A 23,575-nucleotide genomic window follows, 5' to 3' on the forward strand; every position below is an offset into this window, starting at 1 on the left:
GTTTCCTAAAAAAGGTAGTATTCATTTAAAATACCAAATTCTTATAGTAAAAAGAACACTGATTTTTTTAATTGAATCAAATATGGCTACAAGTAGTACATACCTGTATTTTGCTTTTTCATGAACCCAGACATACTCAGGGTTTTTCAAACTCAAGCGTGCAAGGTCCTTTACAGATTTGGTTTGGGTAGCTGAGAAAAGCAAAGTCTGACGTTTCTTGGGAAGATTTTCAATAATAGCATTCATGGTATCAGCAAAGCCCATATCCAAGATTCTATCTGCTTCATCAAGAACTAAAAAAAGAAAATTCAAGGTGAATTACAACATTTAAAATATACATTAGGCTAAATGCAATGTAGTATTCAGGACTGGATCCTAGAAGAGAAAAAGGGCATTAGCGGAAAAATCGGTGAAATCCAAATAAAAGTCTGGAATTTATATAACGGAACAATGTTAATCTTCATTTTGACGAAATATGTGGTTACATGCCACAGTTATGTAAGATGTCACACTAGGGGAAACTGGGGAAAGGGTATAAAGCAACTCTCTGTACTATCACTGTAACTGTAAATATAGAATTATTCCAAAATAAAGACGTGATTAAAAGTATATATACACACGTTAGGTAATATCACCAGAAGCGGATGTATCTTAAGAGATAAATTCCTAGCAGTGTCAGATAAAGAAGCATCTAATTTCATATACAACTACTTATATTCTTCTGACCATTTTGTTTAAAAAAAAAAAAAAAAAAAAGTCTAGTTGTACTCTCTGGGTTTAGAACCCATATGCCAAAAAATTGTTTCAAGTTATTCTCAGATGTTTTATTGAATAAATATTAAGATTAAAAATGTCTAACATTAAAATTGATGAGGCTTCTCTCCTAAGTCTGAGATTGTTTCATTAGAAATTCATTAGACTTACCTAACATTTGGAGATTGGTAGCATGAAAACATATTGTTTCATCCATGTGTTGAAGAAGCCGACCCGGAGTACAAACAAGTATATTTATGTTATTGATCCTCTCAGCTTCATGTTTCAGATCCTGAAAACAGTTGTTTCTTCTGATTACACAGACACATTACTGAGCAGCCCATGTATCAAAACTATAAAAGCCATCTGCATGCTACTTCTCACAGCAATGTAGATATGCTACAAACAGATAGGATTTCCCCCTTCGATTTCTGCAGCACATCCCAATTTCTGGGCCAAATAAAAGTCCTCAGTGAAGACCTAAAGAACTCAGGGTGCCTCTAGATTCTTAATTATACCCAGGATTCTGAGGCCAAGAAAAAATTTCCCATGAATGCTCCAAGTCTTCACTTCTCTTTACATTGGCCAGAACCGACTTAAAGTAGAATCGTTGTCATTATTTAAGTCAGAACCCAGAGGCACTCTCTGACACCATTCACACTGCACTTTGTGGACTAGGGCGAGGGAAGCTGAGCTCTCTACACTCTAGAAGGTGTCTCCTTGAATGTTCGTCATTAAAGCTGGGTGACAGGTACATCAGTACGTGAGGGTTTGGGATGAATGCTACACTTCCTTCATGTATGTTTGCATATGAACCCAAGTATTATCTTCACAGTCTAGAAGAGCCTCCAGCACAAACAAGCAGTCCAAGTGAAGCAGAAGGTAGAGCAGAAGCTGAGTAGCTGGCCCCACTATCACCTAAAATCAACATTCCTCAAAACTATCTTCTGCTCCAGAAAGCTGGAGTGACCTCACTCAGGTCATACAAAACTGATTTTTAAAACAAAGACTGTGAGGGTGCCTGGGTGGCTTCAGTCGGTTAAGCGTCCAACTCTTATTTCTGCTTAGGTCATGATCTCGCAGTTCATGAGTTAGAGCCCCACATCAGGCTCTCCACTAAATGTGCAGAGTCTGCTTGAGATTTTCTCTCTCTTTCTCTCTCTCTCTCTCTCTCTCTCTCTCTCTCTCTCTGCCCCTTACCCATGCACACTCTCTCTCTCTCTCTCAAAAATAAACCTCTTTAAAAAATAAAAAAATAAAACACAGTAAAAGAGAAAAAAAGGGCATTACATATGATAAGTGGATTGATCGAAGAACACACACATTTGTAAATATTTATGCACCAAACACAGAATCAGTGAAACAAAAAAAATAAGAACAGACATAAAGGGAGAAATTGACAGCAATACAATATTAGTAGGAAACTTTAATACCTCGCTTACATCAATGGACAGATCATTGGCACAGAAAATCAATGAGGAAAAATCAATGGACTTAAACAATACATTAGACCACATAGACTTAACAGGTACATACAAAACATTTCATCCCAAAATTGCAAAACACACATATTTTCCAAGTGTAAAATGGAACATTCTCCAAGACAGATCACATGCTAGGCCACAAAACAAGTCTCAAACTGAAGACTGAAATCATATCAACCATCATAGTGATACAGGCCTACCACAAAAAAAAAAAAAAAGAAAAGAAAACGGGGGTGGGGGAAGTGCCTGGGTGGCTCAGTTGATTAAGCATCCGACTTCAGCTCAGGTCATGATTTCACAATTTATTTATTTATTTTGAGAGAGAGCATGCATGCACGCACAAGTGGGGGTTCAAGCCCTGCATTGGGCTCTGTGCTGACAGCTCAGGGCCTGGAGCCTGCTTCAGATTCTGTCTCCCTCTCTCTGCCCCTCCCCAGCTCACTCACTCACTCTCTCTCTCTCTCTCTCAAAAATAAACATTAGAAAAAAAAAATTTTTAGTACCCAAAATAAACATGTAAACTTTACATCAACAGGAACCAGAAGAAGAATAAATAAAGCCCAAAGTTCTTGGAAGAAAATAAAGATCAGAAATTAATTAATTAATTAATTAATTAAATAAAATAGAGTCTCCAAAAAAAAAAAGACAGAAAATATCAACAGAACAAAAACTGGTTCTCTGAAAAGATTTATTTTTGACTGATAAAACTGCTAACCATGCTCATCAAGCAAAAAAGAGAGAGAAAACTCCCCACAAAAAAAAAAATCACAAATGAAATTACAACCAACAACACAGAAATACAAAGAATAATAAGAGACAACTGGAATTACATTACAACAAGTTGAAAAGTCTAGATAACAATGGATAAACTCCTAGAAACACACAACCTTCCAAGACTGAATCACAAAGAAATAGACAATCTGAAAAAACTAATTATAAATAATGAAATTGAATCAATAATTTTTTTTGGGGGGTGGGGTGTGCCTGGGTGGCTCAGTCGGTTAAGCAACCCGACTTCAGCTCAGGTCATAATCTCACAGTTCGTGGGTTTGAGCCCTGCATCAGGTTCTGTGCTGACAGCTCAGAGCCTCGAGCCTGCTTTGGATTCTGTGTCTCCCTCTCTCTCTGCCCTTCCCCCACTTGTGCCTTCTCAAAAGTAAACACTAAAATAAATAAAAATAATTTTTTAAAGTTTTTTTTAATTTATTTTGAGAGAGAGCATGCATGCACGCACAAGTGGGGAAGAGGCAGAGAGCAGAAGGAGAGAATCCCAAGCAGGCTCCGCATTGTCAGCATGGAACCCCATATGGGACTCAAACTCCTGAGCCATGGGATCATGACCTGAGCAGAAAAGACAAGTGTCAGACACTCAACTGACTGAACCACTCAGGCACTCATGAATAGGTAATTTTGAAACTCTGAAAAATCAAAAGTCCAGGACCAGGCGGCTGCACAGGTGAATTCCAACACTTAAAGAAGAGCTAGTACCTATCTTCCTCAAAATGTTCCCCAAATTGAAGAGGAAGGCACACTCCGAAACTCATTTCCCAAAACCAACATTACCCTGATACCAAAACCTGACAATAACACCATTAAAAAAAAGAAAACCACAGGCTACTATCACCGACAAACACAGATGCAAAAATCCTCAACAAAATGCTAGCAAACCCAGATTTAATGCAATCCCTATCAAAATACCAACAGCAGTTTTGACAGAACCAGAACAAAAAATCCTAAAATTTGTACAGAAGCACAGAAGACCTTGAGCAGCCAAAGCAATCCTGAAAAACAAAAACCAAACTAGACGTATCACAACTCCAGATTTCAAGTTATACCACAAAGCAGCAGTGATTAAAAAACAGTATGGTACTGGCATAAAAACACACATAGATCAACTGGATAGAACAGAAAACCCAGAAATCAAGCCACAACTATATAGTCAATGAATCTTTGACAACGTAAGAAAGAATATCCGATGGAAAAAAGACAGCCTCTCCAACAAATGCCGTTGGGCAGCCACATGCAAAAGAATGAAACTGGACCACTTTCTTACACCACACACAAAAATAAACTCAAAATCAATTAGAAAATTATTGAAAAGAGCACAGGGAGTTGCAGGAAGCCAAGCTATCCAATCAGCCTGATGGCAGGGCCCAGGCGGTGGGCGGATCGGGACTGCATGGCAGCCCATCGAAAGTGAAGCTTCTTGTACTCCTGCTTTCATGTAATTTGGCCTCAGTGCTGATCAGGGCAGCCCCCCTACCAATGAAGTACCTGGGGATTGGTCGGTTGGGGAATTGCCCACGACAGGCCCTCCGGGAAAAGAACCATCGGGGAAAGAAATAAAATTCCGTAGGGAAATTATGCGGCCCTGCATCCAGCCCTTGCCACCCCCTATAAAGACTCCTCTACCTAAAGGAAGGACAGCCCCATATATTTCCCAGCCAAGGAGGGGGACAAATGGGTTTGAAATCCCCACTCCGGCAACAAAGGACCATATCTATGGATACAAGTTACTCCAACCCCTAGGCCCACTTGGCCCCCAGGAGGCATTCCAGATGATAACTGGACCTGGGGGATTAAGGTACAGAATGGTTCATTAGTTCCTAGGTATACATTGTCTCTCCGGGAGCGCATAAGGCGCGAGTTCCCAGGGCCCTCTTGGCTCCCTCCCAGACCAAAGCGAACACTTTTGTTCCTTGTGCCACAAATGGTCCAAAGGAACAACTAAGAAGTCACGTCCCTGTAAACATTCTACTTGAGGTGTTGAGAGCCAGATGACCTTGAAAGGGCAGGAGGGAACGTTACAAGAAAATAACTATGTTGTTCCTTAATGGGTGATTACACAAAGGAACATTTTTAGAATTAGGTAATGCCAGAAAACATAGATGACGCACGCTATAAGAAATTTGCTAACAAATATAATGCCACACTTGCCACGATAAAGCGGCCAGTCTAACACATTGCCGTTGTCTGTGTCCATTTGTTATTTTCGCCAACACCGTTCATCCTTCGGGAACCCCTGGACCTGCTGGGGCTGGACCCTGGCAGGGAGTAATCTCTTGGCATCAGCCATAGCAACATTTTTCTAGAGATGTCAGAGGCAAGAGAAATAAAAGCAAAGATAAACTATGGGGACTACATCAAAATAAAAAGTTTCTTCACTGCGAAAGAAACAATCAACAAAACTAAAAGACAACCTATGAAATGGGAGAAGATGTTTGCAAAAGACTAATTATCCAATAATTTGCAAATTATCTGATAAAACGTTAGAATCCAAAATGTATAAAAACTGATACAACTCAATGCTCAAACAATGAATAATCCAATTAAAAAATGGGCAATTGACATGAACAGGCATTTTCCCAAATAAAACAAACAAATGGACAACAGACACATGAAAAGATGCTTAACATCCCTGGTTATCAGTGAAATTCAAGTCAAAACTACGATAAGATATCACCTCACATCTGTCAGAATGGCTAAAAGCAACAACACAAGAAACAGGTGCTGGTGAGGATGTGGACAAAAGGGGACACTTTTGCATTGTTGGTTAGAATGCAAACTGGTACAGCCACTCTGGAGAACAATATGGAGGTTCCTCAGAAAATTCAAAATAAAACTACTCTATGATCCAGCAATCATACTACTGGGTTTTTACCCAAAGAATAAAAAAATACTAATTCCAAAAGATTCATGCACCCTGATGTTTATATAGCAGCATTATTTCCAATAGCCAAATTATAGGAACAACCCAGGTGTCCAACGATTACGGAATAGATAAAATAGATTTGGGGCACCTGAGTGGCTCAGTCAGTTAAGCGCCCGACTCTTGACCTCGGCTCAGGTCATGATCTAATGGGTCGTGGGATCAAGCCCCACAATGAGTTCTGTGCTGATGGCATGGAGCCTGCTTGTGATTCTCTCTCTCCCTCTCTCCCTGCCCCTCCCCCATTCACACTCTTTCTCTCAAAATAAATCAACTTAAAAAAAAAAAAAGATGTGGTATACATATACAATGGAATATTACCCAGCCATAAAAAAGAATGAAATCTTGCCACTTGCATGACATGGATGGAGCTATATAGTATTATGCTAAAAGAAATAGTCAGAGAAAAACAAATACCATATGTCACTCATATGTGTAATTTAAGAAACAACAAATGAGCAAAGAAAAAAAGAGATAAACCAAGAAACAGACTGTTAACTATAGGGAACTGATAGTTACAAGAGGGAAGGTACATAGGAGGATGAGGGAAACGGGATGGAGATTAAAGAGTACAACTATTATTATGGAAAAAAATAATTTAAAAAATATTTGCAAATCAGATCCAACAATACATTTCAAAAACCATACACCACAATCAAGTGGGATTTATTCCACAGATGCAAGAACAGTTCAACATCTGCAAATCAACACAATAGACAACATTAATAAAGGATTAAAATCATATGATCTCAATAGATGCAGGAAAAGCATGAGAAAATTCATCATCCATTCACGATAAAAACTGTCAACAGGGACTCCTGGATGGCTCAGTTGGTTAAGCATCTGACTTCGGCTCAGGTCATGATCTCACAGTTTGTGAGCTTGAGCCCCATGTCGGGCTCTGTGCTGATAGCTCAGAGCCTGGAGCCTGCTTCAGATTCTGTGTCTCCTCCTCTCTCTGCACCTCCCATGCTCATGCTCTATCTCTTTCTGTCTCTCAATAATAAATCAACATTAAAAAAATTAAAAAAAAAAAAAACCCTCTCCAATTCGAAGTTATGCATCCCTATGTTCACAATAGCATTACAACAGCCAAGACACTGAAAGCAACCCAAATGTCCATCAATAGATAAATGGGTAAAGATGTGGTGTGTGTATGTGAGTGAGAGAGACAGAGACAGAGAGAGAGAGAGAGAGAGAGAGAGGCTCAGTCGGTTATGCATCTGACCTTGGCTCAGGTCATGATCTCATGGTTCATGAGTTTGAGCCCCATACCAGGCTCTGTGCTGGCAGCTCAGAGACTGGAGCCTGCTTCGGATTCTTTGTCTCCTCTCTCTGGCCCTCCCCAACTGATCACACTCAGTCTCTCTCTCTCAAAAATAAATAAACGTTAAAAAAATGAAAAAATGAAAAAAGAATGAGATCTTGCCATCTCAAACAACATGGCAGACCCAGAGATTATCCTCAGTGAAATCAATCAGAGAAGGACAAATACCATATGTAATTTCACTTACATGTAAAATCAAAAAACAAAACAAAACAAAACAAAACAAAAAAGCGGAAAGAGACCCATAAATACAGAAAACAAACAGATGATTGCCAGAGGGAAGAAGGATGGGCAAAATGGGTGAAAGGGAGTGGGAGATATAGGCTTCCAGTTATGAAATGGATAAGTCATGGGGATGAAAGTCACAGATAGTCAATAGTACTACAATAGCATGTATGCTGACAGATGCTAGCTATACTTGTGGTGAGCACACATAATGTACAGACTTGTTGAAATGGTATGCTGTAACCTGAAACTAAGACAATTATGTGTTAACTATACTTCAATTAAAAAATTCATTAAAATTTTTTAAAAAATTTTGTAAACCTGTCTTTTTTCTGCTGCTGACCAAGCAATGTTCTGAATTATTCAATCTCTTAAATATTTTCTTAAAAGGAACTAGCCCACATACTCCAATGGTACCTTTCCCAGGTACAATAACAAATAGAATTATAGGTTTTTTAAAGTGTATTAGTGTCAGAGAATCTGATCCACTCAGATACCCTCAAAAAATGGACTTTCTGAACCTTCAAATTTGATAACCAGAACTCTAGATGACAGTCACCACACCAGGAGGCCAGCTTACCTGTTTAGATGAAATCTCCACCTCTTTCCTGTCCACTGCCAACAGTGCCCCAATATACGTTACAGAAAAAAGAAGGACAAGACAAAGGACAAACCTTTCCACCAATGATGAGACCAGCCGAAAAGTCATGATTCTTTCCTACTTTTCGGAGAACCTCAAAAGTCTGATAGGCCAGTTCTCTTGTGGGTGATATAATCAGAACCCCCAGCCCGTCTGTTGAGGTCCACTGCAAACGGTATAAGGCTTCCAACACCTCAAAAAAGACAGCAAATTATGTTTAGTAAGTCCTTTCAGGAGGCGGCATCTTGATTCCTAAGCCAACCGTGCTCCTCCAAATCAAAGGCACATTCTGAGCAGAAGACACACCAGTCACAAGTTCTTTCCAATCAGCAAAATGAAATTCTTTGCTTTTTTTTTTTCTTTTTCTTCCAGCCACCAGATCCCTCAAGTCATAGAGGGAAGGGAAAATCAGGCCCTGGCAGCTCAGCTGCTGCCAGAGCCCTGCCCAGAGAAGAATGGCAATCGATGAAAGCTATGTACAGCCCTCAAACTATTCAAACACACTTTGGAAAAATATCTGTCACCATTTTCTAAACGGAAACCACATTAAAATAAACTTTCATACGTGTAGTTACTATAATTATATAGTCACTGAATTTTCTAGTTGTGGGCAGACATTGTTAGGAAAAATTGAATTTAAGAGAAAAATAAAAACAACTTTTCAGTACTTGGGACAAAAACTCAAATGTGATTTTTCTAAGCCAATTATTTTGTAAGAATTAAATTATGAGATCGACAGCACAACTGAGATAGAAGTAAAGTCCTACGAGTTTTACTGCTCAAAAGGACAGATATCAACGTCCTGGAAAATTTTTCAACGAGTCATTCAATCTAAGTGAGCATATTTCAGCTTTATCCTAAACAAGTGGCAAATATAAATGAAACTGGCAGGTTTACAAGCATAAGCGCATAAATAGCCTCCGAGGCCTTTCCGTGGTCCTACAACAGGGTAGAACCATCCAAACCTGCCACCCAGGAACATCCATATCCTTCAGGAATGTAAAGGCTGGTTAAGGTAATTCATTCATTCAAGTTACTGAGCGTCCACCATGTGCAAGGCACCGCGTTAGGATGGAGGGAATATGGTGGAGAACAGGACAGCTGGGGGCCCCTGTCTGATAAAAGTGGCATTCTAGCCAGGGGAATCCAATAGGAAACAACTCTCTCCATAATGATTTGTACCTAGGCAAAGAATGCTTTACAATCATATAACAGAGAGGCACTTAGGTGGTTCAGTTGGTTGGGGATCGGGCTCTTGGTTTCGGCTCAGGTCATGATCTCATGGTTCAGCGCACAGGCTCAAGCCCCACATCGGGCTCCATGCTGACCCTGTGGAGCATGCTTGGGATTCTCTCTCTCCCTCTCTCTCTCTGCCCCTACCCCTGCTCACGTACATGCTCTCTCCCAAAATAAACATTTTTTTTTAGAATAAATAAATAACAGGGTGCCTGGGTGGCTCAGTCAGTTAAGCATCCAACTCCTGATTTCAGCTTGGATCACGATCTCAGGTTCACAGGTTCAGGCCCTGCATCAGGCTCTGTGCTGTCAGTGCAGATTCTCTCTCTCACTCTGTGCCCCTCCCCTGCTTGTGTGCACTCTCTCTCTCTCAAAATAAATAAATAAACATTAAAAAAAGGTTTAGGGGCACCTAGGTGCCTCAGTCAGTTGAACATCCAACTTTGAACACAATCAGGTCATGATCTCACGGTCTGTGGGTTCAAGGTCTGCACTGGGCTCTGTGCTGACAGCTCAGAGCCTGGAGCCTGATTCAAAACTGTGTCTCCCTGGGGCGCTTGGGTGGCTCAGTCGGTTAAGCGTCCGACTTCAGCTCAGGTCACGATCTCGCGGTCCGTGAGTTCGAGCCCCGCGTCAGGCTCTGGGCTGATGGCTCAGAGCCTGGAGCCTGCTTCCGATTCTGTGTCTCTCTCTCTCTCTCTGCCCCTCCCCCGTTCATGCTCTGTCTCTCTCTCTCAAAAATAAATAAAACGTTAAAAAAAAAATTAAAAAAAAAAAAAAACAACTGTATCTTCCTGTCTCTCTCCCCCTCCTCTACTCACACTCTGTCTCTCTCTCTTTCAAAAACAAACATTTGTTTAAATTAATAAATAAGAAAATAAGTAAAATAAAATCACGTAATAGAGGACCTGACCCAGTATGAATAAACTACTTACTGGAACAAGGAAAGCCAAAGTCTTGCCAGATCCTGTCTTGGCAGCTCCAAGAACATCTTTCCCTTGCAAAGCCAATCCAATAGTCTGCTTCTGTATCTCAGTTACCAAACGGTACTGGGCTTCTTGCAAACCTGCCGTGTAGAAGGGAGGAAAGTGATACTGTAGAAAACTCCTACAAAACAGTAGTACGGACTGAACGGCGCCCCCTAAAATTCCTACATTGAAGCCTAACACCCAGTACCTTTGACTGTGACCGTATTCAGAAAGAGGCCCTTTGGGGTGCCTGGATGGCTTAGTCGGTTAAGCGTCCAACTTTGTTCAGGTCATGATCTTGCAGTTTGTGAGTTCGAGCCCCATGTCAGGCTCTGTGCTGACAGCTCAGAGCCTGGAGCCTGCTTCAGATTCTGCCTTCCTCTCTCTCTGCCCCTCCCCTGCTCATGCTGTCTCTCTGTCTCAAAAATAAACACTAAAAAAAAAAAAAAAAAAGAGGGCCTTTGAAGTGATGATTAAGTTCAAATGAGCCTTGATCTGATGTGACTGGTGTCCTCACAAGGGGAAATCTGGACACAAAAGAGATACCAATGGTATGACTGCCCAGAGGAACAACCACATGAAGATGCACAAGAGAGTCGTCATCTGCAAGCCAAGGAGAGAGTTCTGGAACAATCCCTTCCACGATGGCTCTCAAAGGAAACTAAACCTGCCAACAACTCCATCTTTGGACTTCCAGCCTCCATAACTGTGAGAATATTAATTTCTTCTAAGCCCCCCAGTCTGTGGGATTTTGTTCTGGTGGCCCTGACACACTAATATAAAAGACATCACTTTTGTTTTCTTGTTCATTTTAACTAACATAATTGGATTTTATTTTAATTCCTGACAGGCTATGGCATCTTGTTTTTTCACTACTGCTCTTTAACCAGTCCAGAAAGGAGATGAGAATGACACATCAGTAAAACTCAAATGAATTAATATTGTTTCCTGGTGTTAAAGCTTCAAGATATCAAAATTATTTGCCAAAATGATCTTTTTCAGGTTAAATACTATAAATATTTTCTGTTCATAAAAAACATCAAGAAATCCAACAACATGTCCCAAGATTACCATCCTCCTACCTTTTAATGTTTTTTTGGACAAAGGGAAATCTGAAAATCTTGTAATTTCATTTACATTTATCTGAAAAAAGAACAAGGAGACTGTTCAGCTAAGGTAAAATAACATACTATATAATTCATTTGTCTTACAACAAAACCATTTTTTGTCTACATTGTGCTGTCCAGCTAATTCTTGGTACTACAGGATTGAATTCAATCATCACTACTAATTAAAAACCAATGTTCCTTCTAGAAGGAAATACACCATAAGGAAGTTATCATGAATCAAAAATATAAACTTGTAACAATTTAAATTGGTTTAAAAATAAAAACACCTCATTCATTCAACACACACACACACACACACACACACACACACACACACACAACCATCACCACCACCACCACCCTCCTTCACCTCTAAGAATATGGTAGGTCAACAGCACATCAATTTTAGGAAGAAACTTTACCTTCAGACCATCCTTCAAGGAATATCAGTTTAAGAAATAAGGAGCAAAGGGACTCTATGCCACAGAGCACAATGAGAATATTTCTACTTACACACTTTGGAGAAATGATTGAACTTAATTGGAGAAATGTATCTTGTTATCACAAACCTTTTCAAGTTTTAACCATAAGTCAATGGCATGCAAAATCCAACCAGACAACTCCTCATTCGGGGGTATAGCAAAGGAGGGGGCATTATTTAACAATAACCAGAGGAAATGTCTCTGTCATGCTTTGAAGCCACAATGAGTAACATTTTGCCCTTTAACTTTACATTATCTAAATGTTCATTACTGATGTTCTTCATTAGCATAAACCCAATTTTCTGAATTTCATTTTGGTTACTCAGGAGAATTATTTTATTACAGATGCTGAAAGCAGGAACTCCTGTTCAGATCTGGGAATACACTGCCAAATTATTCATGATTCACAAAAGGGAAAAGTTGCATTTGTAAGGTTCATTTATTTAAATTATACTCCAGGCAGTAAAGGGATGACAGCTTTTATTTCATTTTACAGTCTACACATCATCTTCTCCAAGATTCTTAAAGCAGCCCAGATATGGTTAGTCTCTGTTCTCACATGCTGCAAACACAAGCATTAAAACATTGCCTTGATTCCCACAAATCATTCCAGAGAACAGTAAAGAGGAGTAATCAGTACACTCACATGAGAGAGAGAAAAGTTCATTAGAACATCTTGTCCCATCAAGGGGTCAATCTCCCAAATACAACATTAAAATTAGGCCAACTGACCTCCCAATTAGAAGGTCAATCTCCCAAACACAGCATTAAAATTAGGTGAAGTCCACATGTGCACTTGTGGTACGATCAGCTAAAAAGCTGTTTTCACAAAGAACAGAATGCCTACAGAAGGAGCCAGACGGGCAACACACCTTCATCCTCCACCAGAGACACAGCCCGGGCACAGCGGGCCACTCCAAGGAAATGCTGCACATCTCCCTCTAGTCTGTCAACCCTCCTAAATGGAAAGTCTGGAAAAATGAAAACGGTTCCAGCACTTTATCAGCCATAAACATTTACAACATTTTCTTAGAAAAAAGTCAAAGAAACAGAAGGAAATCTGTACTCAACTCATGAACTAGAACAGGAGTCAAACTATGGCCCAATCCACCTGCTGCTTCTTCTTGCAAACAGTTAACCTGGAGCACAGCTACAACCACTCATTTACGTGTTGCTTATGCCGTTGTGACACAGGTCATGTGGCCCACAAAGCCTAATATTGACTATCTGGCCCTTTACAGAAAACGGTTGTCAAGTCTGTTCTAGAAAACTCTCTGTTAGGGGCGCCTGGGTGGCTTGGTCGTTAAGCGTCCGACTTCGGCTCAGGTCATGATCTCACGGTCCGTGAGTTCGAGCCCCGCATCGGGCTCTGTGCTGACAGCTCAGAGCCTGGAGCCTGTTTCAGATTCTGTGTCTCCCTCTCTCTCTGCCCCTCCCCCACTCACGCTCTGTCTCTCTCTGTCTCAGAAATAAATAAACGTTAAAAAAAATTTTTTTAAAAAGAAAACTCTGTTACAATCCAAGGAATAATTAGAAGTCACAGAGTCTGCTATGGGTCCTACAAACAAAATAACATTTTCTCCCCTTCCCTTCAGATATTTCTTTTCTTAAAAAATCACTCCTGTCTTCCAATGTTCACACTCCCTCTGAAATCTGTATCACTCTTCTGAAATCAGAAAACAATTTTCCAGTGACAGTACTTGTCCCAGACTTCTCATCAGCTTTCCAGGGAAAGCTGGAGGGGGCGGAAGGAAAAGCAGGGTGGACACCACTCAACTACCTCCTATACTTCTTGCAACTCTCTTCTCACTACTCATGTTTCTCACAAAAGCAAATAACGCTTCCACATCCTCAAAGCCGGAGAAGAAAGTAAGTGTAAGAACATCCTGGAATGCTCCACCCACTGCAGTCACGACAAGAAAAGCAATCCGCCTCAAGCCAGCCCAAATTCTGATTGACTATAGGGGGGAAATTACATTAGAATGCAGGGTTCCTATACAGCACTAGCTGATTCAAAGCAAGTCTAAAAGAATCCCAGGTGCACAGATGGAGTCATTCAGCAGCAGTGACAACAGGGGAACTGAAACAAAGATCTCCAACCTCTCTCAACAAGCTTCAATCCCCAACTCTCCCTCAGAACCCCCAACACACACCCCTACAGGGTGGCCTTAGGGATAAGCCACTCAGTCCTGACTCCCCAGCAGCGGTCGGTCCTCCAGATCTACCAGTGATAGCACCATTCTTCCCTAGCAGCAGGACAACCAGAGACCCATTCCTGCAGGACAGGAGATTCCCTTAATGGGCAACGGTGGCTCTAGGACGCCCCATCAACAGAAGCTTTCTTAGACTGTGCTGCAGCCTGAGTCTCTTCCTATGGCTCCTCCAACTCCCTCCTTTCCCTATTTCTGTTCCTTCTCTTTCACTTGCACAGATACTTCCCCCCAATAAATCTCCAATTCACTGGGGCACCTGGGTGGCTCAGTCAGTTAAGCGTCCAACTTCAGTTCAGGTCATGATCTCATGTTCCAGGAGTTCAAGCCCCGCATCAGGCTCTGTGCTGACAGCTCAGAGCCTGGAGCCTGCTTCAGATTCTGTGTCTCCCTCTCTCTCTCTGCCCGTCCCCCACTCACGCTCTGTCTCTCAAAAATGAATAAATGTTAAAAAAAAAAATCTCCAATTCACTTAATCCCACTTTGGCATTTGCCTGTGAGAAGATCTAAGACCTACACTATACTAACAGTCTCTGACCTGGTCTCAGCCTCCACAGCCATTGGGTATGCTCTCTACTTGCCCCCAGAGACTGCCTACTATTTTTGGTTAAAGTCTCTAAACATGGGGGCACCTTGGTAGCTCAGTCGGTTAAGCGTCCAACTTCAGCTCAGGTCATGATCTCATGGTTCATGGGTTCGAGCCTGACACCAGGCTCTGTGCTGATGGCTCAGAGCCTGGAGCCTGCTTCAGATTCTGTCTCTCTCTCTCTCTCTCTCTCTCTCTCTGCCCATCCCCTGCTAGCGCTCTCTCTCTCTGTCTCAAAAATAAACATTTTTTAAAAAATTTTTTAAATAAAACACAAAAAAATAATAAAGTCTCTAAACATGGCCTCTGTATGTACTTCCTATGGTTGCTGAAACAAATTACCATTAACAGTGGCTTAAACCAATGTGAATTTATTAACTTGTAACTCTGAAAGTCAGAAGTCCAAAATGGATCTCACACAGCTAAAATTAGAGTATATGGCTGGGCTCCATTCTTTCTGGTGACTATTGGAAAGAATCCATATCCTTGCTTTTTCCAGCTTCTACAGACATCTTTAGGAGGCCATTATTCTAACTACTACAGTCTCCAAAACCATTGTCAATCCACCTCTGCCCCTCTTCTCCCGGAGCCAGCTTGGGAACACATACCACACTTCAAGGAGAATCTCCCCCTCAGAGAACATCACTTATTTTCACATCTTTTTGTATATCCTTGTGTTGCTCCCTTGACCTACAATGTTCTTGCCCATCTTTTCTATCTGGAGAACACATCATTCAAAGCTGCTCCACTCACGGCCACCACAAACCGCTGGGCGGTTCGCGCCCTACACAAAGGCATGTAGGGGCACCTGTGGCTCAGTCGGTTAAGTGTCTGACTCTTGATCTCAGCTCAAGTCTTGATCTCAGGGTCATAAGTTCAGACCCCACGTTGGGCTCCACACTGGGGATGAAGCCTACTTAAAAAAATAAAAAAATAAAAAAATTTACAAAGGCTGAGGTATAGAGGCTGCAATCTAGCTCACACTCAGCTCCACAAGCCAGGCCTGAGACTGCAACCACGTGGAGGAAGGGGAGCATGCCCAGAGTGAACATATTCTTGTAATTCACCTAGCCAGAAATGGCAGGGACAGAATAAATCAACCTCTGTCCCCATAATTACACCACTCTAACTCCACAGCACTGTACATAGGTACCAACTCTCTGCCCTAGAGACAAAGACATGTATTTTTTCCCATCTTTTACGACCTAGACCTCAACAAGTGCCTTGTCAAACTGTTACAAAATGTTTCTGAATCAAATTGTCCAGTATTTTCCCAGAGAGGCTACCTAGCAGCACCCCTGTATTGTAAACACACTGTAAGAAAAGTTTTATGCACAAATGTTATCATCTGAGGCAGCTTGTAGTGAGGGTCTGAACCTTAGTTACCTGGACAGTAACAATCTGCTTTGCTGGTATTCTAGTACGGCTAGCCCTGGTATTCGATTCACAGTGCATTTCCTTCTTGACAAAATATTAAGAAAATATTTCTATGAGTAAAAAAAAAATAATAAAACATGGCAATACTTACAGGAAAAATCTACTCCTTCAATTTAGTGAAAAGATTAGAATTTAAACATCCATGCAGTACAATGCAGTAAAGTATAGTGATTTGGAGTCTGGCATCAGTCCTAGACTAACCTGAGTCAGAAGTTTCTCACTACCAGCTACTTAACCTTACAGAAATTATTTAATCTTGCTCTTCCTTAAAGCTTCTCACCCATATAACATAAATAGTCTCATGATGTTGTCTACTGTGACGATATGGCAAAATAACATGTAAAAAGCTTCATAAATGTTAGTAATTACAATTAAAACAAAAGACCAAAAAGAATAGACTGATGATACCAACTAGAATAAAGCAATCTGGAAAAGGTCCTCATGCACCAAACAACATGTCAACACTGAGCGCCTATTCCAGGATAACCATTGTGCTACCAGTGTCTGGGAAGCGAAAAGGTGAGTGTATCCATGGTTTCTGACCTTGAAGTTCATGGTCTAGTGGGAGAGTTAACGAAGAAGTTAAAGAAACCAATCATCACAGCCGGGTGATAAATGCTGTAACAAAAGTGTATACAAAATGTTACAGACAGCAACCCTAACTCTACCTGGGGAGGTTGGGAAGAGAAGTTTCAATCCTAAATCCTGGCAAGTATTCCTAGAGTGAGAGAATGGGCGTGCTCACTGCAAACGGTGGAAACATCAAGTACCAGGACAAGAAGCATCAAGGACCAAGGCCAATTCACAAAACTACAAATTGTTCTTTCACGTATGCCTATCACAGGCTACATCATTTGAGCCTTGTAACATTTAGTGATCTCTGCTGAATGAAAGAAACTGAGACTCAGGAATATTAAGAAACTGGCTAGTCAATACCCAAACTGAGTGAGATTTAAGCCAGGTCTGCCTGACCACAAATAACTTATGCTTCCACTAGAGAAGAACATGTTGACACATTAAAGTATTTGACCATTGGGGCACCAGGGTGGCTCAGTCGGTTAAGCGTCCGACTTCGGCTCAGGTCATGATCTCGCAGTTCGTGGGTTCAAGCCCCGCATCAGGCTCTGTGCTGACAAAGCTAGGAGCCTGGACCTGCTTCAGATTCTGTGTCTCCCTCTCTCTTTGCCCCTCCCCCACTCATGCTCTGTCTCTCTCAAAAAAAAAATAAACATTAAAAAAAATGTTTTAATAAAGTATCTGACCATTTTCCTGAAAGTAATTGTGAGTCAAGGAAGGGTTTTTATCAATAATAAGATGACTGGATTTTCATCTTGGAAAGAATCATTCTGTCAGCAATACGGAGGACAGAGTAGAAGGGAATAAGGCCTAAGAGCCAGTTTTCCTCACTGAAGTTTTGCAGGATACCCATCTGTTTAACTATTTCCATGGCAGCTTCTATGTTACAATGGCAGGGTTGAGTGGTTCCACCCTTCTGACATGCAGAGTTGAAATCATTTACTATCCTGTCCTTTACAGAAAAAGCTTCCTAATCCCTATTATAAGCAATAACTACTGTAGTAACCCAGACAAGAGATGATGGGGCCTGAACTAAGACATAGCAGGTGGGACAGAGTAACAGTTTAAAAAATTTAAAAGGCAGAGGAAATTATCAGCGTGACTGAATGGATGTCAGTACAAGTGGTGAGAGGGAAGTGTCTAGGATTACTCCTAGGTCTCTAGCTTGACAGTCTGCTTACACGGTGGGGCTAGGATGTGGGGGGCTAAACAACAGCCCCCAAGTATATCCATATGCTAACCTCCAGAACTGTGAATATTACCTTAGATGGCAAAAGTGATTTTGCACATCATTATTAAAGACCTTGAGATGGGTAATTATCTTCAATTATCTGAGTGGGCCCTAAACACAATCAGAAGTATCCTTATTTAAAAAGTGCAGAAGTACAAGGCGCCTGGATGGCTCAGTCGGTTGAGCATCTGACTCTTGATCTTGGCTCAGCCATGAGCCAGGGTCATGGGATCGAGCCCTGAGTTGGGTTCTGTGCTCAGTGTGGAGGCTGCTCGAGATTCTGTCTCCGTCCCTCTGTCCCTCTTCCCTGCTCACATGCAAGCTCATGCTTGCTCTCTCTCTCTCTCTCAAATAAAATGAAAACAGGGACACCTGGGTAGCTTAGTTGGTTAAGCATCTGACTCTTGGTTTCGGCTCAGGTCATGATCTCATGGCTCATGAGACTGAGCCCCATGTCCGGCTCTGCACTGACAGTGCGGAGCCTGCTTGGGATTCTCTCTCTCTCCTCTCTCTCTCTCCTCTCTCTCTGTCCCTCCCATACTCATGTTTGCTCTCTCGCTCTCTCAAAATAAATATTTTTTAAAGAACAATAATAAAATAAAATAAAAATAATAAATAAGGGACGCCTGGGTGGCTCAGTGGGTTAAGCACTTGACTCTTGATTTCGACTCAGGTCATGATCTCATGGTTCATAAGACTGAACAAGGTGTTGGGCTCCACAGGGACAGTGTGTGAAGCCTGCCTGGGATATTTTCTCTCCCTCTCTCTCTGCCCCTCCCCCAATCACTCCCTTTCTCTCTCAAAATAAATAAATAAACTTTAAATAAATAAAAATAAAATGGTTAGAAGTAGATTTGACACAGGACAGAAGGGAAGCTATCCAAAGCACAGACTGAACGCAACCACAAGCCAAGGAATACAAACAGCCACCAGAAACTAGAAGCAAGAGGTGGGATTTTCTGGGCCGTCTGGGTGGCCCAGTTGTTTGGGCGTCCAACTTCGGCTCACGCCATGATCTTGCAGTTCATGAGTTCAAGCCCTATGTCAGGCTTTGTGCTGACAGCTCAGAGCCTAGAGCCTGTTTCAGATTCTGTGTCTCCCTCTCTCTCTCTGCCCCTCCCCCACTCACACTCTGTCTCCAACTATCTCAGAAATAAATGAACATTAAAAAAAAACAAAAAAAAAAAGAAGTGGGATTTTCCCTGAGAGCCTCCAGAGGGAGTATGGCCCTGCTGATACCTTGATTTCAGGCCAGTGAACTGGATTTCAGACTTATGGCTTCCAGAACTATGAGAAAATAATTTCTTAGAGTGGCAAATAGGGAACAAATACACAGGACTGTGAATTTAGAAATAAAAGATAATGAGCTCAGTTTTGGACTTGTGTTTTTAAGGGATCCTACGACACTCAGGTAAAAACATCCAGCACGGTCAGAAAAAAAGAATATGAACTCAGAAGAACTGTGGATGGAATACAAGAAGGAGTCACCAGTCCCCAGGAATAACCCTTGGGATTACGCAGCAGGGAAGAGGATAAAGAAGGGCTGAGACTATATAGCCCCTAAGCAATTCTAGTTAGATCAAGACTCTAAAATGCCATCTAACGGTAGTTTACAGTGGTTTCTTGAAGTGCTGTGCACCAGCAATAGTAGTAATAATTTAACAGCGAATACATTTATGTGTATCGGGCATCGGGCAGAACACTTCACACGCATTCTTACTCACTCCTCGCAACAACTTATAGATATTACTATGCCTTCTAAAGACAAGAAAGGGGAAGCTGACAGAATAAGTAACCTGCCCAAAGTCACTCGTCTGGTCGTCAAAAGCCAGGATCCAATCACCATTTACCTTAACCCAGACAAAGATAAAGTTTATCTATCTAATCCTACCGTTGACCTAAGGGTCGCTTAAAGGAAAGCTATACCAGCATGACACTTGATGACCATGATTCCAGAAAGGTCCCACATATTAAACCCCTGATTATACCTCACTAGAAGGGGGCAATCACTGAGAGGGTGAGTGAGGCGGGTGAAGGCCAACAGAAGGGATTTAGGGGTGGGAAAGAGAAGAAGGGGTACTGACAGTGCGGGGGGGGGGGGGGTGGCACAGTGAGAACAAGAGGTCAAAATGGGAACTACAGGGATACTCATCTGGGGACATCAACAACAATGTGGGGTGGCAGGTGCCAGAAACAGACCCGGAATCCAACTTTCCCTAAGTCAATTCTTGGATGGGGTCACGAACCTAAGGAGAGAAAACGAGATGAACGAAGACCGATGATGCAGGATGCAGACCTGGCATGACGGTTAAAAGGAAAAGCTCTGGGGCGCCTGGGTGGCTCGGTCGGTTAAGGGTCCGACTTCGGCTCAGGTCACGATCTCGCGGCCCGTGAGTTCGAGCCCCGCGTCGGGCTCTGGGCTGACAGCTCGGAGCCTGGAGCCTGTTTTGGATTCTGTGTCTCCCTCTCTCTCTGGCCCTCCCCCGTTCATGCTCTGTCTCTCTCTGTCTCAAAAATAAATAAACGTTAAAAAAAATTTTTTTTAAATAATAATACATAAATAAATAAACGTTAAAAAAAATTTTTTTTTTTTTTTTAAAAGGAAAAGCTCTGGAACTGGAAAGACATGGGTCTAGGTCCCAATCGCACACCACCAACTAACATGGGAGCTTAAAACAGGTTCCTTACCCAGGTACCTGGGGGGCTCAGTCGCTTGAGCCTCTGACTTGGGCTTAGGTCATGATCTCCGGGTTCACAGTCCGTGGGTTCGAGCCCCGCATCGGGCTCTGTGCTGACAGCTCAGAGCCCCGGGCCTGCTTCGGATTCTGGGTCTCCGGCTCTCTCTGCCCCTCCCCCTCTCACACTCTGTGCCTCTCTTTCTCTCTCTCAAAAATAGACATTAAAAAATTGTTTTAAATTTAAAAAAAAAAAAAAAAAAAAAACAAACCAGACTCCTTATCTCCTCAGAGCCTCACTGTTCTCATCTGTACGACAGGAGTACGACCCGTACCTCAGTTCCAGGTAAGTAATTGGTATTATTATGGATGGGTTAGCGGCTCCAAATCTAGGTGTCATGATTCCCACCACCGTGGTGGGTATTATTGTGAGTATTAGAGTAACTGTTTCACTACTCCTCTCCTTACTCCGAAGTGCATTCCCATCACTTCATCAGGAACGGCGTGACGCGCAGAAGAGCGGCCCGGACGGTCCACCGGCCGGGTCTGCGGCACCCAGGTGACCCCCCGTGGGGCCTCCTCCGGGCCCCTCTCGCCGCCTCCCTTCTGCAGCCCCGTGGACCGACGGCCTGCCCCCCGGGATAGGTGGCCGGCCGCCGCAGGTACCCCCCAGCCCCGCGGCCCGCCCACCCCGCGCCCCCGCCCCACCTTCTCGTAGTTCTGCATGAGGCGGCTGATACTCTCGCGCTCCACCTGCCACTCGGGCTTCTTCAGCTGCTTCCTCAACTGCTTCTTTTGGCTCTGCTTGTGGCTGTGTTTCTTCTTCCAACGGTTGAAGCTCCGCACCGGGTCGGGCCGGCCTTCCGGGCCCCGACAGTCGGCAGTTTTGCCCATCGCGGCGGCGGCGACAGCCCAGACCGCCCCCAGACACGAGACACCTCAGGCCAGGCGGAGGCACGGTTCTGAGGAGACGCGGAACCAGCGTGGGGGAGAGGGAGACGGCGCGTGCGCGAAACCCAGAGCCCGCCCCCGAGCTTTTGAAACCGGGGCACGCGCCTTGGACTGCAAGGAAAAAGTGGGCGGTGATTGGCGACTTGGATTCCGCAGGGCGGAGCGGTCTGAGGAAGAAGGCGGGGCTAGCGGCGCCAGGAGCACGCCGGCCCTTTAAATGGACGCATGCGCACGGTTGCTGTTACTATGGTGACGTCACACGCTTAACACTTTTTGGCTGTTAATACACGCTTGCCCTGGGTTTACCTTGGCAAAGCGTGAGCGAGCGTGCGCGTAGGCACGCACACACGGGCACACGTGCTCAATCTGAGTTACAGTTGTGATCCCCCTTTTTGCATATTTCGGCCCAGGGAGCTGAAAGATTTGCCCAAAAATCAAATATTCCTCTGCAGAGTACCAACCTAGGAATAAAAAAAATGATTATTCTATATTCTACTGTCCCTCTAGGTTTTCCCTTTTTTCCGGCCCTTCAGACTCAGTTGCTGCTGCAGCAGCGAGCTGAAGCATAGTCGAACTGAATTTGCTATGAAGGCAAAATGAAAACTAAAAGAATTAAAAACAAAGTTATTTGCAATAAATCATTTTAAGTGAATTGGCCTTCAGTGAATTAGTTTTTTGACACATTTACCTAGAGTGCGCATAGGTATACACTGGATGGTGGTGGGGGCACAGCTGTAGCGTGGACAACAGTAGGTTCAAAGCTGACATGTAGAGTGTTCGCACCTTCAAATTATTTTTTAAACCCGCGTAGCCTGATGACTACCCCCCAACACATGCCCACTCCCCAGACAGAAAGTGGTTGGGGAAGTGGGGCTGTGAACTGGAGAATCTCCTCCCCCAACCCAAGGTCACTAGATATGGTGGAGGGTAAAGCTTTATAAAGGGAGGCTATTTAAAAATACATACACATCCACAAAAAATTCAAAATAGAATGACCATATGATCCAATACTTCTATTTCTGGATATGCAAGAAAGAATTGAAAGCAGCATCTGAAAGAGATGTTTGCATACCCACATTCATAAGAACATTATTCCTAATATCCAAAAGGTGGAAACCACCCATGTGTCCATCCAGGAATAGTAGATAATACTGAGCCCTCAAAACAAAGGGAATTCTGACAATGTTCCCATGTGGATGAAGTTGGAGGACATTATGGTAAGTGAAATCAGACAGTCACAAAAGAAAAAATCCCGTATGAATCCATTTATCTGAGATACTTAGGGTAGTCAAAATCAGAGGTGCCAGAGGCCAGGGTGAGGAGAAAATGGGGAGTTCCTGTTTAATGGGTATAGAGTTTCTGTTTAGTAAGATGAAAACATCTCTGGGAGACTGGTAGCACAATGATGCAAATGTACTTAATGCCACAGAACGGTGATACACCCAGAAATGGTTTAAGAGGCAAATTTTATTTTTATCTTACCACAATTTTTATTTATTTATTTATTTATTTATTTATGGACAGAATAAGCAGGGGAGGGGCAGAGAGGGTGGTGTGACAGAGGATCCCAAGCGTTCTTCTCACTGACAGCAGAGAACCCGATAAGGGGCTCAAACTCACAAAGGATGAGGTCACTACCTGAGCTGAAGTCAGTCGCTTAACTGACTGAGCCACACAGCCACCCCTGTATCTTATCACAGTTTTAAAAATTGTTCTTAATTTCTTTTAAGTGTCTATACACAACAAATGAGGGTCTCAGCTCTCACAGTCACTCTTCTAAAGCTAAAGCAACCGGCTACATATACACCTCAGGCAAAAAAAACTGAACGGTCATCTCTAGATCTCTAGGAAAACTGGCCTAAGAGAAAGACAGGGATGTAATGGCATTTAGGCAGCTGCCAAAGCAATGGTGGGTTGCTAAGCTCCCCCTGTGTCTTCAGTGAACCCACCAGTTAATAACTTCTTCTACACACTTG

At 42.7% G+C, this 23,575-nt stretch overlaps 1 protein-coding gene across 1 annotated transcript in view; it reads right to left on the bottom strand.

The window, feature by feature from the left end:
- DDX10 (DEAD-box helicase 10) overlaps window positions 1–21,645 on the bottom strand; it is a 268,337-nt gene extending 246,692 nt beyond the window's left edge. The window contains exons 1-6 of the mRNA XM_019469241.2: window positions 21,357–21,645; window positions 11,425–11,485; window positions 10,310–10,440; window positions 8,173–8,331; window positions 925–1,045; window positions 104–293 (exon numbers count right to left, since the gene is read on the bottom strand). Of these exons, the coding sequence (XP_019324786.1) occupies window positions 104–293; window positions 925–1,045; window positions 8,173–8,331; window positions 10,310–10,440; window positions 11,425–11,485; window positions 21,357–21,542 (848 nt within the window). The 5' untranslated portion in view covers window positions 21,543–21,645. The remainder of the gene's footprint in view (window positions 1–103; window positions 294–924; window positions 1,046–8,172; window positions 8,332–10,309; window positions 10,441–11,424; window positions 11,486–21,356) is intronic.
- Between the last annotated feature and the right edge of the window lie 1,930 nt (window positions 21,646–23,575).

Source organism: Panthera pardus, unplaced genomic scaffold (assembly GCF_024362965.1).
Source record: "Panthera pardus isolate Hobbes unplaced genomic scaffold, ASM2436296v1 HiC_scaffold_12, whole genome shotgun sequence".
NCBI classification, from domain to species: Eukaryota; Metazoa; Chordata; class Mammalia; order Carnivora; family Felidae; genus Panthera; species Panthera pardus.